This window comes from Larus michahellis, chromosome 1 (assembly GCF_964199755.1).
Source record: "Larus michahellis chromosome 1, bLarMic1.1, whole genome shotgun sequence".
Taxonomy (NCBI): domain Eukaryota; kingdom Metazoa; phylum Chordata; class Aves; order Charadriiformes; family Laridae; genus Larus; species Larus michahellis.
In genome coordinates, this window is record NC_133896.1 from 218,101,363 (window position 1) to 218,113,572 (window position 12,210).

At 44.3% G+C, this 12,210-nt stretch overlaps 1 protein-coding gene across 12 annotated transcripts in view; it reads right to left on the minus strand.

The window, feature by feature from the left end:
• The window catches only part of TENM4 (teneurin transmembrane protein 4), a 530,696-nt gene that overhangs the window by 349,939 nt on the left and 168,547 nt on the right, over positions 1-12,210 (minus strand). For all 12 annotated transcript variants that reach the window (XM_074572381.1, XM_074572380.1, XM_074572379.1 and 9 more), the window contains one exon: positions 8,427-8,696. In XM_074572381.1, coding sequence (XP_074428482.1) covers positions 8,427-8,696 — 270 coding nt within the window. The remainder of the gene's footprint in view (positions 1-8,426; positions 8,697-12,210) is intronic.

The following is a 12,210-nucleotide window of genomic DNA, read 5'->3' on the forward strand; positions in this document are numbered from 1 at the left end:
CAGAAGCCGCCTGTCTGAAGTACACACTCATTACTGGAAGTACTTTATAATGCACTATTTAATTCAAAGGAGAAAAAAAAGAAAAAAAAAAAATATGATGTTGTTGCAACCACGGTAACAATATTAACAGTAGTGTGTATGAGCCTGAAAGGAAATTACTCAGCAAAACATGGTAATAAAAAGAAAAGTCACCATGGATTATCAACTGGGGTATTAACAAATAATTTGTAATGCTGAGATTACACAGTAATTCTGGCACTGCTAATTGCACTGATATATTGAATTGTATTTTGGGCCAGTGATTTGGGTCAACACAATTTGGCAAACAGGAAGGTGAAAGAAGACTGAGTAAAAATCCTTCCTCTGCAGAAGTTCAGAGCTATTTAGGAGAACCTTGCACGGCCTCTGGTAGCAAGTATAGACAATATTAGGAGATGAGCTCTCGACAACCAAAGTGAACAAGAAAAGCACACAGAAATAATTACTGTTTGCCTAGAGCTCCCCCAGCTATTGTAAAACAGCTCCGAAGACAAAATATTTGGAAAAAGCTGATGAAATTCTGGACCATGTGGCTTGATCATTGGGATGGCTTTCTGATTTAATAAGAAGACGAAATAAGAACAAGAAAGCTAGCGGTGAACAGCATGTTGCGGTGTATTTAACCAAGAGCACTGGGATTTATACCACTCTGGCACGCTGACTATTTTGCAACAACAGCTAGTTACCACTATATAGCAAGGACATGTTCTAACACTGCCAACGGCAACGGGAGTATTCAAAGGCTTCAGTGAGGTCTGTAGCAGACACCACTGAAAGCCTTAGTTAGATTTCTTAACTACCCAGGAGATAGAAAATTATATCATTTCTTTGGTGTTCCTTGTTTGAAAGACTTGTCTTTAATTATTTCCCGCTGTAATGTACCTCTGTGCTTCTACATGTCTTCTATAAGCATTCAATTCTATCGAGCCCTAATTTCCTATGCAGTTTCTCAAGCACTCCTTCCAGCAGCAGTAATGGCTTAAGCAGTGTAGAATCATAGAATCATAGAATCTTCATGGTTGGAAAGGACCTTTGAGATCATCGAGTCCAACCAAACAACCTACAATCTCTGCCACTAGAGCATGCCCTGAAGTGCCACATCTAGACGTTTCTTAAACACCTCTAGGGATGGTGACTCAACCCCCTCCCTGGGCAGGCTGTTCCAGTGCCTGACCACTCTTGCAGTAAAGGAATTCTTCCTAATATCTAATCTGAACCTCCCCTGCCGCAACTTCACACCATTTCCTCTGGTCCTGTCATTATTCACCTGGGAGAAGAGGCCAACACCCACCTCGCTCCAACCTCCTTTCAGGGAGTTGTGGAGGGCAATGAGGTCTCCCCTCAGCCTCCTCTCCTCCAAGCTAAACATGCCCAGCTCCCTCAGCCTCTCCTCACATGACCTGGTCTCCAGACCCCTCACCAGCCTGGTCGCTCTCCTCTGGACACGCTCCAGCACCTCAATGTCCCTCTTGTACAGAGGGGCCCAGAACTGAACACAGCACTCGAGGTGAGGCCTCACCAGTGCCCAGTACAGAGGCACCATCACTTCCCTGCTCCTGCTGGCCACACTGTTCCTGATACAAGCCAGAAGGCTGCTGGCCTTCTTGGCCACCTGGGCACACTGCTGGCTCATGTCAAGCTGGCCGTCCACCAGCATCCCCAGGTCCTTTTCTGTTGGGCAGCTTTCCAGCCACTCTTCCCCAAGCCTGTAGCGTTGCTTGGGGTTGTTGTGACCGAAATGCAGGACCCGGCACTTGGCCTTATTAAACCTCATACGGTTGGCCTTGGCCCATTGATCCAGCCTGTCCAGGTCCCTCTGTAGAGCCTTCCTACCCTCAAGCAGTGGGTAGGAAATGCAGGACCCGGGGGAAGCAGAAAGTGTGGCAGTTACTGCAAGAAATGCTCTTTAAATCATGTATTATATCAATTGAAATGGCTAAGAATTGGGTCTGTGTTGGTAAAGCAGGCAGAGCCATCGTGTGAGCTTCCCAGCTCCTGATATGCTTCAGTTTTACAAAGGACTATGAGAAAGGCAATTTATTTGATGCGAAAGCAAAAGTTAACCGTAACATACCCACTACCTTTCTGGTCAAGTTGGTAAGGCTTGGAGAGCAGGAATAACCCCATGCACCAGTCCAGGTTGGGGGTGACCTGCTGGAGAGCAGCTCTGTGGAAAGAGACCTGGGAGTCCTGGTGGACAACAGGATGACCGTGAGCCAGCAATGTGCCTTTGTGGCCAAGAAGGCCAATGCCATCCTGGGGTGCATCAAGAAGAGTGTGGCCAGCAGGTGGGGAGAGGTCATCCTCCCCCTCTACTCTGCCTTGGTGAGGCCGCACCTGGAACACTGTGTCCAGTTCTGCAGTCCCCGGTTCAAGAAGGAGAGGGAACTGCTGGAGAGGGTGCATCAGAGAGCTAGCAAGATGATGAGGGGACTGGAACACCTCTCTTATGAAGAAAAGGCTGAGGGACTTGGGTCTTTTCAGTCTGGAAAAAGGAAGACTGAGGGGGGATCTTATCAACACTTATAAATACTTAAACGGGGGTGTCAGGAGGATGAGGCCAGGCTCTTCTCAGTGGTGCCCAGCAACAGGACAAGAGGTAACGGGCACAAACTTGAGCATAGGAAGTTCCACCTCAACATAAGGAGGAACTTCTTTCCTGTGAGGGTGGCAGAGCCCTGGCACAGGCTGCCCAGAGAGGTGGTGGAGTCTCCGTCTCTGGAGACATTCCAAACCCACCTGGATGCGTTCCTGTGCCACCTGCTCTGGGTGACCCTGCTCTGGCAGGGGGTTGGACTGGATGATCTCCAGAGGTCCCTTCCAACCCCTACCATTCTGTGATTCTGTGATTCTGTGATTTGGGTATTGGGCTGGCTGTTTGCTTGGCAGTTTTAAAGCTCATTTAAATGCATCCCAGAACAGTAGTGACTAAAAGAAAAAGTCCTCCTCTCTGTAGGATGTGGGTCCAGCAATGAAAAATGAATTGGTGCTCTTAATCTTGTCACCAGTGACTAAGTGTCTGTATTGCTGTAGTCACCATACCACTTTTGGCACTGACTGGTGATTTCAGAGGTGAAGCCCAAGACAAATGAACCTTGTGATTAAACTGCTCTTCCTGAGCAGAGGTGACCAAGAGATGCATGGTGGAAGTGATGGGGCTCATCGTACCTGTGTCCAGTTCATTGTTCAGTGGGAGATTCGAGTCTGGCAGTGCCGTTCTCATCCCTTCTGCATGCAGAATTGTTTGCAGGATGACATTTCCTGCGTATTTTTGAAATTGTGAAGATGGAAAGAAGCAGCACAGCGCAATTTAACAGCAATGGTCCTGCAGCCTGAATTTTGGCTTCCAGGTGGTTAGATCTGAAATTTTACTTCACGTCTACTAATCTCTCGGTCCACTAGATAAGAAAATGCTGCACTTCAGCAGCACTTCTGCTGCAAGAATTTCTTTACACAATATATCACAATTGAGCATCTCCAGCATGGTTGAACTGTCTCGAGCCATCTGATGTTACTCATCCTGCCTGTGAGATCCTTCTGGCCTCTTGATACTGCCCACATTCTTCCCAAGAGGAGATGACGACAGGGAGAAACATCAGCTCCACTCTCCACATGTACACAGCATTAATCACTGCTGACTTGTCCTGCTAACGCAGAAAACCGCTCCCCCTCGCTCCTGCTCCTTCTCACATTTAACCAACTACATGCCTTGGTGGATCTTAACGCTGACCCCAGATTTAAACCAAGGTGAATCCTTAGGTTGCCTCAACTTCTTTGGAACAGGTGAAAGTTAAACTGTACTTGGTTTTTTTTGTTGTTTTTTTTGTTGTTGTTGTTGTTGTTGTTGCTGTTTTGGGTTTTTTTTGTTTTTTGTTTTTTTTTGGTTTTGTTTTTGTTTGTTTGTTTGTTTTTTTCTTTTTAGAAAAGGGCTTCAACTACAGTTTCACAAAGATAAATTTTTAAAAATGGAGTTGACCCAGGTCTAAAGTAATCCTGCAGCGATTCCACTGAATAAAGCTGTAAGCTCTTCATCACATTGAAGGCAGAGAAAAACGTGTTGTGGTTTGGTTTGGTTTGGTTTGGTTTGGTTTGGTTTGGTTTGGTTTGTTGGGTGCTTACACACAAACACTGTCCATCCCTACATCTGATAGGAGCGCGCTGGGCAGTACAAAAGCCTGAGGTGCTCAAAGCTCAGTCTGAACAGTTCTGCATGGCCCTGAAGTCAAAGAAATCTCAGCAATGCTACAAACTATTGAAACTGGAGAAAGAGGGATGCTCAAGAGGCCAGCATGTACAGCCAGTCTGACTGAGGCAGCATCCAATATAGACCGTTCTCAGCAGCTATTTGTGTCATTTACACTTAAAAACTTTTTGGCACTGGAGTTCCCCACACTCCTCTGACCATCTCTCCCAGTGCCTAAATACCTACAAAGCGTTTACAAGGAGAGGAGGATCTGGGTGGCTTTGTTCAACTGAGAGAAGAGATGGCTAAAGGGAGATCTAGCTGCTGTCTTTTAACTATTTTATAGTGGTGATATATAGAAGATGGAGTCAGACTGTTCCTGGAGATGCTCGGTGAGTGGATGGGCAATATACACGTGTTGTGGCAGTGGAAATTTTAACTGGCTCTTAGGAGAAGAGTCGTTCACAACAAGCATGGTCAGCAGCAGAACCGGGACATAGAGGTTGTGGTCTCTCCATCCTGCGAGATACTCAAAGTGTAACTAAGCAACCTGATCTGACCTCAAAGTTATCCCTTCTTTAAGCAGGAGACTGGACCAGAGACCTTCAGTGATGGCTTCCAACATAAATTATTCCGTGGTACTGTATTTTTATGATGACATCTTTATGATTAGAAGTATTTTGCTTTTAGTATGTGACTGACTTGCTGCAAAATAAGTCAATTTCTGGAAGACTGTTACTTTGCTCTCCTTCATTGTGCTCTTCTCTATATTAAACAATTGCTGGCTCAGTGGAAAGCCCATGCCGGGTTATCTGAGGTAACGCCCGTTAACTCCAGGCTCTGCTCCAAATGACCATTTCAGGAATTTTTGCCTGAATCGGTCTCGCTGAGAAACAGTGCGAACTAGTGTAGGAAAGAGCTTCTCCTAACTTCATTGCTAGACTTCCAGGAGCCAAACTCCTCCCACTGCACGGATCTGAACTGTTAATGGGAGCTCACAATTTCAGCTTAGATTAGATGGTCACGCTGTGGAATAACCGTACGTGAAGTGCCTGCTATGTTAGCGGCAGAGAGTGATTGCGTTATCCCTGGATGAGGTGTCCCCTCTGCCCCCATACTCTGCAAAGTGACTGTCCTGTGCCCAATGGAGGGGAACCCACTGGGGCTGTTTGGGTGTGGAGGATCAGAGCTCAGGGCAATGCTGGAATTATAACTCAAGCTAACTCTTCAGTGAAAACAAACTCTTAACCTAGTAAAAGTATTCAGCCTCCTGGACAGCCTGGGAACAGTTTAGATAAAACAATGCACGGCTTTTCATGCCAGCTGCCTGTGCAAGTGATTTATGGACTGTAATATGCCATGGAACCAGACCACTTCATCGGTTTCCTTAAAGACAGAGGGGTGGGTTGCGGCTGCACTTACAGAGCAGTGTATCTGTTCCTTCAAGGCATCACCACACCTCAAATAAACGCAAACCTCCTTTTCGAGAGAGCCAGACCTCTCATTTTCTAAGAACACAATAAATGTCTTGGTAGAATTGTGCTTCGACAGCTTTGGATTTACAAACATGAGAAGCAAATTTTGATTATTTATTTTGGATAAATAATGAACAGCATAAAAATCGCTGACGTTAACCTTCGTTGGAAAAGTTGGTTTAATGGGTCCCATAAAATCTTCTATTGATGGCAGGTTCATAAAGCTCCATATTGACTTCAGCTAAAGGCTATAACTTCTATCAATACTGTCAACAATTAATATTGACTAATAAAGGTATCCTGTAAACTGAGTCATAGCATTATGTTACTTTATGCTGCCATTAGCAAAATTTCATGTCTTCTTGAAAACATTTCTCCTATAAATCTGTGATTTCTCAAAATAGCCTGTGTGACAGCTAGCAGTGGAGGGCCCTGAGTAACGCTGCTTCTGTGCAGAGGGAGAAAACACAGAGCAATACACAAAGAGGATCTCGGGCTTCATTTTCTCCAACAGCAGGTTTCAGGTTGCAAGGGGTTTGTGTGCAAAAGTTTCTTACACATTTATGGGTGCCGTGCAATTACAAAGTGAACGTTTTTTGTACAGTTAAGGCTTGTCCTTAGTCCTTCATCTCTTCTTCCCCTGCAACCTTTGTTTGGATACGTTTATACCATCAATTCAACTGCAGTCCCTACACTGAAATGATATTGTCTTTCAGCTGTGGACCAGTTTTCCTGACCTGAACCTGCCTGATGTCTCTCCCGTCTTCCCAGGGAAGTCTAAGCAGCAGATGAAGCTCCCTAACAGCACAGTTTGGATCGTAACATTTTCCTTCAAGTTCCACCACTTCTTTTTTGTCAATATGAACAATACAATGACATACTAGCCAGCACCGCTCTCTAAATTTTATTTATGCTACACAGACTTTGTATTTTTGAGTATGATACAGCCTTTCTCATTCAAAACACTCAACATTTAAGACTGCAAATACCTAGGGTCCTAAGAAACTCCTTTTGCATTTGTACAGCACTTAAAAAACCCCGCAGGTATGTTCTCTACCTTTCTGTCTTCCCTTTTCTAATTGCAATGAAATGGTGGTTCAACAAATGGTTAGTGTGTCATTAAATTTAAGGGAAGAGGAATTAGAGGTTGTCTCAGTCCTGACATGAGCACTACTGCCTCTGTTATTACTTTCAGTAAAGCCTTTCAAGGCATGTGCTGTTGCTAATGTGTTGTTGCTAATATAATTTCATTTGTAAGTGATCTGTAGGTACAAAGTTGCATTTGCACACATAGAGATAGCATTACGGAAACTGGTGAAAAAGAATCCAGCAGCTAATGCAATTCTTTTCTCTTAAGAAAAAAAAAAAAATAAATAAACAGACTAAAATTCGGGACTTTGCTTTTCTTAGTAGGTGTGGAAAGAAAAATGTATGGGATAGGGTCACAGCTGCCCAGACACCATCATGGAAAGCACAAGAGAGCGCTTCGGATACGGGAGAATGGGATGGAAGTGCGAGGTGTTTGCTTTCGGTTGTTTTCTGACAATTTCTTGGGAATGTTCAAAACTCCAATTGGCCCCGATGACCCCTCTGTTTTTTGATCAAAACACAAGACTTGGAAGGAAAACAGTATAACCTGGCACTGCGTGTCTGCCTGTCCTGGCGGGCGCAACCTGGTAAGATACTACGCTAAGAAACTGAAAAAAATGTTGTAAAGATAATTTCAAAAGATTCTTCTGTACATCCTTTAAACACAAGGCCGTTTATCTTTGAGCTTTGCCTAATATATCATTATCTCTGAGCAGAAACTTAATAAGCTTCGGCTGTAATTTTGTTGGAGTTAAACATGAAATCATGTGGGTGGTGTATGTCTCACCGTGTCATGGCTTCCCAAGGAAAAGTTATCATCATTTGTCACTATAATACGGTGGCAAAAAGCATAAAGAGAACAAGCAATACAGTCATTTCACATCAGCTTTCTGTGCTGAGCTCGAGCTCCCGATGACTTGTACGCAGTGGCTATATTAAGAAGCAGGCTGTGCCATAATTGAATTAAAGGTGCAAAGGCATATAGGGCTGTGTGAACCCCCCGGGTCAAGCTGCAATTGAATCAAAATCCTCTCTCCTTCCTACACTGCTTGGCAGAACTGCTGACCAAAAGGTTCGCAGACCTACAAAACGCACGCAGGAGTCCCCCCGCAGCTGGGGACGCACAGTTACGGAGATAAAAATCCTGTGACCTTCAGCTTCTATTTCACATGAAGAAAAAGGCTTCTAAAAATATTTCACCACCGTTTGCCTTCAGAGAGCAGCCAGCCGATTTACATAAATGAAACGGCTCCTGTCAAGGAACCGGTGAGGAAAAGAAGAAAATTATCTATCTGCCCCGAAAATCTGTAGCAAAGATAAGAGCAGCATCAGCCAGGGGAGGGGAGATTTAAATGCTTTCTTGTCTGAAAGGTCGCTACAAAAAGCAGAGAGAGTATTACAGCCACTTAATGATCTCTGTCGCTGTGATAAATAAGTAGGAGCCTCTCCAGCAGTTTATTAACAAACACTCCGTAGGACAGTACAAAAGGCCACGACATGGGGCTATTAGAAGAGTGTTTTCACTGGGTCTGATAAAAAAAATAACCAAAACCAACACAAAACCTACGGAAGATTAAGGTGGAGTGGTAAGAAAAGGCATTCCTGGTAGAGCTGACATTGCATGCGCGGTCACCACTTACCGGTTTCGGTGTTCTCGTGCTCCGTGTCGGTGAGGGTGAGGTTGGAGTTGGCCCGGCTCGACAAGCAGGAGCTGCGTCCGGACTTGGTGTTGCGTCCCCAGAGCCTCACGGGGTGCTCGGGCGACATGACCACGTCTGCCTCCGTGTCGGCATCCGAGCCGGCGCTGATGGAGTAGCCACAGTGGGGCAGTCCGATATCAGTCCGGTACAAAGTCCCGTGTGTGGGCGTCACGTCTTCAAGACCCAGCTCTCGCAAAGAGAAGTTGGCTCCTGGGAGAAAACACAGCAGCCTGGTTACTCTTTAATAGGGGATGCTTTCATCTAGCACAAATCAGTGGCAGAACCATTCGTCCTGTGGGGGACAGCAGCTCTCAAGTCCTGATGTCATACCAAAAATTCCCCTGTTTTATGGCCTTAGTTAGTGGGAGGCCAAGTGACCACGCCAAGACCAAAAAGCAGCTGGATTCCTACTTATGGAAACTGACAAAAACTCAACGTGTTCAATGAAATCATCAAATTTTAAAGCAAAGACAGATGGAGAAACGGTGGAATTCTTTAGGAGAGGCAAAAAGTAATCTTCTTGGGAGGAAAGCAAAATGAGGCATGCAATGATTAAAAGTCCTACCGTACACCTGGCAACTCTACTACAATAGGAAATTTGAGTGAGTTCTGCTCGTTGAAATCCCTGAAATTACATACTGGGGATTTAAATTTCCTTTGGCGATCTCACTTTCCCCTTGCTGACCACTCACACCTTGACTCAGTTTAGCTATTCATTCTGATACAGTCACAGCAGAGGTTATTTGGCTGCAAATAGATGCAATTGTTTAGCTGGCTAAAAATATAACCTGAAAAATTACTTTTGAGTTCATGTCTAGTTACCTGCAGAGCTTCAAAATGAGACCAAATCGATAGGAATGTGTATTCAAATATTAGCACACTTTGTTCGGAAAGTTGCACGGGAAAGCTGGGGAGAGCAATTAGTGGCTCCATTTTAATCCACATGTATTTATGAATGCGTGCTTTTCTTTTTCAGCCCTGAATGTCTTTAAAAGATTTTTGGCCAGCCATGAATGCCTTTAGCTGCACTGTGCATTTACACGGCACAGTGCACCCCTGCTCCTGTTACGCTACGCCTTGATGGGGCAGATTAAGGAACTTTATCTACAACCGGTAGGAGGCATCAGGCCCTGGATGGTGTCCAAATACCAACACCGGTGATCAAATTCAGTCTAGCTGGCTTTTTCCCGTTATTTCAATAAGTAAATCCCCTGCAATAAAAAGAGAGGTGGAACCTGCCAAGTCTATGCACAGGCCGCAGACTCAGTTTTAGAGCAGTGTTTGCAGCTCAGGCATGTTTCGACAAGATAAATCTGAATGCGTGATCTCCAGGAAAGTTCAGGCCCAAACCTACCTTTGAACAGTGAAGTTCATACCTACTCACTAACATCAGGTCTGGACCTCAAGGTTGTACCCAAAACTCAGTTGTGATTCTCTCCCAGCTCAAAACCCCAAAAGTGTGTGGCTCTCTTCATGTTTACATTTCTTGATGTTAAATATGTCATGGTGCAAAATGTGCCTCCAACAGGAACCGTCAGATTTCTACTTTTCCAAAGTCTGGTTTCACGCTTGGGGAAACACCCTGGCTTGTCCCTGAGCCCTGCTGCACAGGGAAGGTCTCGTGTCATAGCACACATGCATCGAATGGTCAGCTGGCCCCAAGGAGATGCTGTTTTACTACACCTTTTCATTCAGTTGACTTTGCAGCTCATAGTGAACAGAGAGAAGATGTTTGAATGCAAGGTGAATAATGGGAGTGGACAACATTTCCATGTAAAGCTCAGAGAAGGAACTGTTTAACTGTTTAAAGGAAATAAGCATGGCTCAGCTGGTTATGGATCTACAGCTCAAACTACATAAAGCATATAAAGCACTCATGAACTTCACACCTTTTTAATTGACAGAACAAGACTAAAGCTTTCAGACAGAGTGGACAGATAAGGTTGCTTGGGGCTCACACCTCTGTCAAATCCTAGCGCCTTGCTCGGGGAGCAGCATGCAAGCTTGTGGCAAATTAATCCATTTAACTTGATCGCGAAGCGGTCTGAGAGAGCGTCCTCTACTACTCCATGGCGTGAGGCAGCAAATGAACTTGACCTAAGTTATAAACACCAGGAAGCAGTATCTCCCCAGAGACCTTGCTCTTCTCTTCCAGTTTTGACTTTTGTGCAAGGCCAGGATAATTTTTAAACCATCCTCCATGGAGTACTGGAAAATGCCATCTTTTGGTTTTGCTCGTGCACTGGTGGCAAGTTCCACCTTCCCCTGAAACAAGCCACACTCAACATCGTCAGACACATCAATGTGCAGCACGACTGATGCTCTCCAGTAACAGCAGCTCATAAATTATGAAAAATGACTACTACAATTAACTGAAAATCAAATTTATTTGCAATAAACAGCAGGAGATGCATCGATTTTCATATTCTATGCTCACTGTTGCCTTTTAAGCTGGAAGAACTCAAGTCAATAGAAGGAAGATAATAAATATCTGAGACTTTTTAATTCAGATCTGGTCTATTTTTTCCTGTGCTGACTTGCACGTTTGCTGGCACTCTTACTCTAGCTAAAACCATTTAAATGCTGACTTGTTTATTTACTGAATTTATTTGGTCATTTCGAAATGTTTCCCTCCTCTGCCTTCCAAACCAATGCAGGAGAGAAATCCACTTTGCTGTGTTGATGTTGAGCAGGCTAATAAGGCTTGGTCTCAGTTGGCATGAGGCCAAGCAGCACCACAAAGCGAGGTCCATTCATGGCTTTCTGCCAGTGGAAAATGTGGCACAGAAAGTCTGGGGTTATTGTTAACACTCTTCAGGCCATTTTTGGGGCTCTCAGGATAAACTTGGAGAAAATTATAAATTGAAAAATCTGCGGGTGATATAGCAGAAGTAGAACTGGCACCCTGGCACGGTTAATCTTAGCTTCTTCTCAATTAATTTCAGCTACTTAGACCAGTGGTTGTTACTATTTCTCAGTATAACCTAAAAAATTTTGCTAGGGAAGTATGAACTGGTGCATAAGAAATTCATACTCCCTGTCAATAGACTGTCTTTTCTTATTTATCTTTTGTGGGCTTCTTAGGAGAAGGCCGTGGACCTGCATGGCCTCATAGACCCTCAGGTTGAGAACCGCTGACCTGTACTAATTCACGTCTATCCTGCATGGTGAATATATTGTCTGAAGTGAGCAAACTCAATGACCTAAAAGGTTCTCTTCTCTTTATAACTTCGTAGATTCCTTAGAGAAGATGAAGTACTTCAGAGTTGCTAAGAAGGAAACTCCTTTTATGATTGCAAAGTATTACTTACAACACCTACTGGCCCTTTTGTTAATTATTGCCTGTTGCGGTTATCCTGAAATACAAACACCAAAGCTACTTCTGCGAGTCATTTTGCTTGTGCATGCCTTAAAGATGAGTCTTGCACCAAAACCACAAGTGCAGGGTGTTTGAAGAGCGAAATTAAGCAGCCCCCAAGTTAAATGAGTGCATTAAATGCATCCCCTTTGAGGAATCAGCTTCTCCAGACTGCAGAGGGTGTGCTTGGAGCAGCCTGGGTCAGCTATTTTATGTTCATAGTCTGGAATGCTGCCTACTCCATTTGACTTGCTTTGCCATTTTATGCCTTTCTTGATGGACTTCTAAAAATAATTTATGTGAAGCCCTGCTTGATTTCTGAACTAAGACACTTGTGTCTCTACAGAAAAATGAAGATGAGACTGT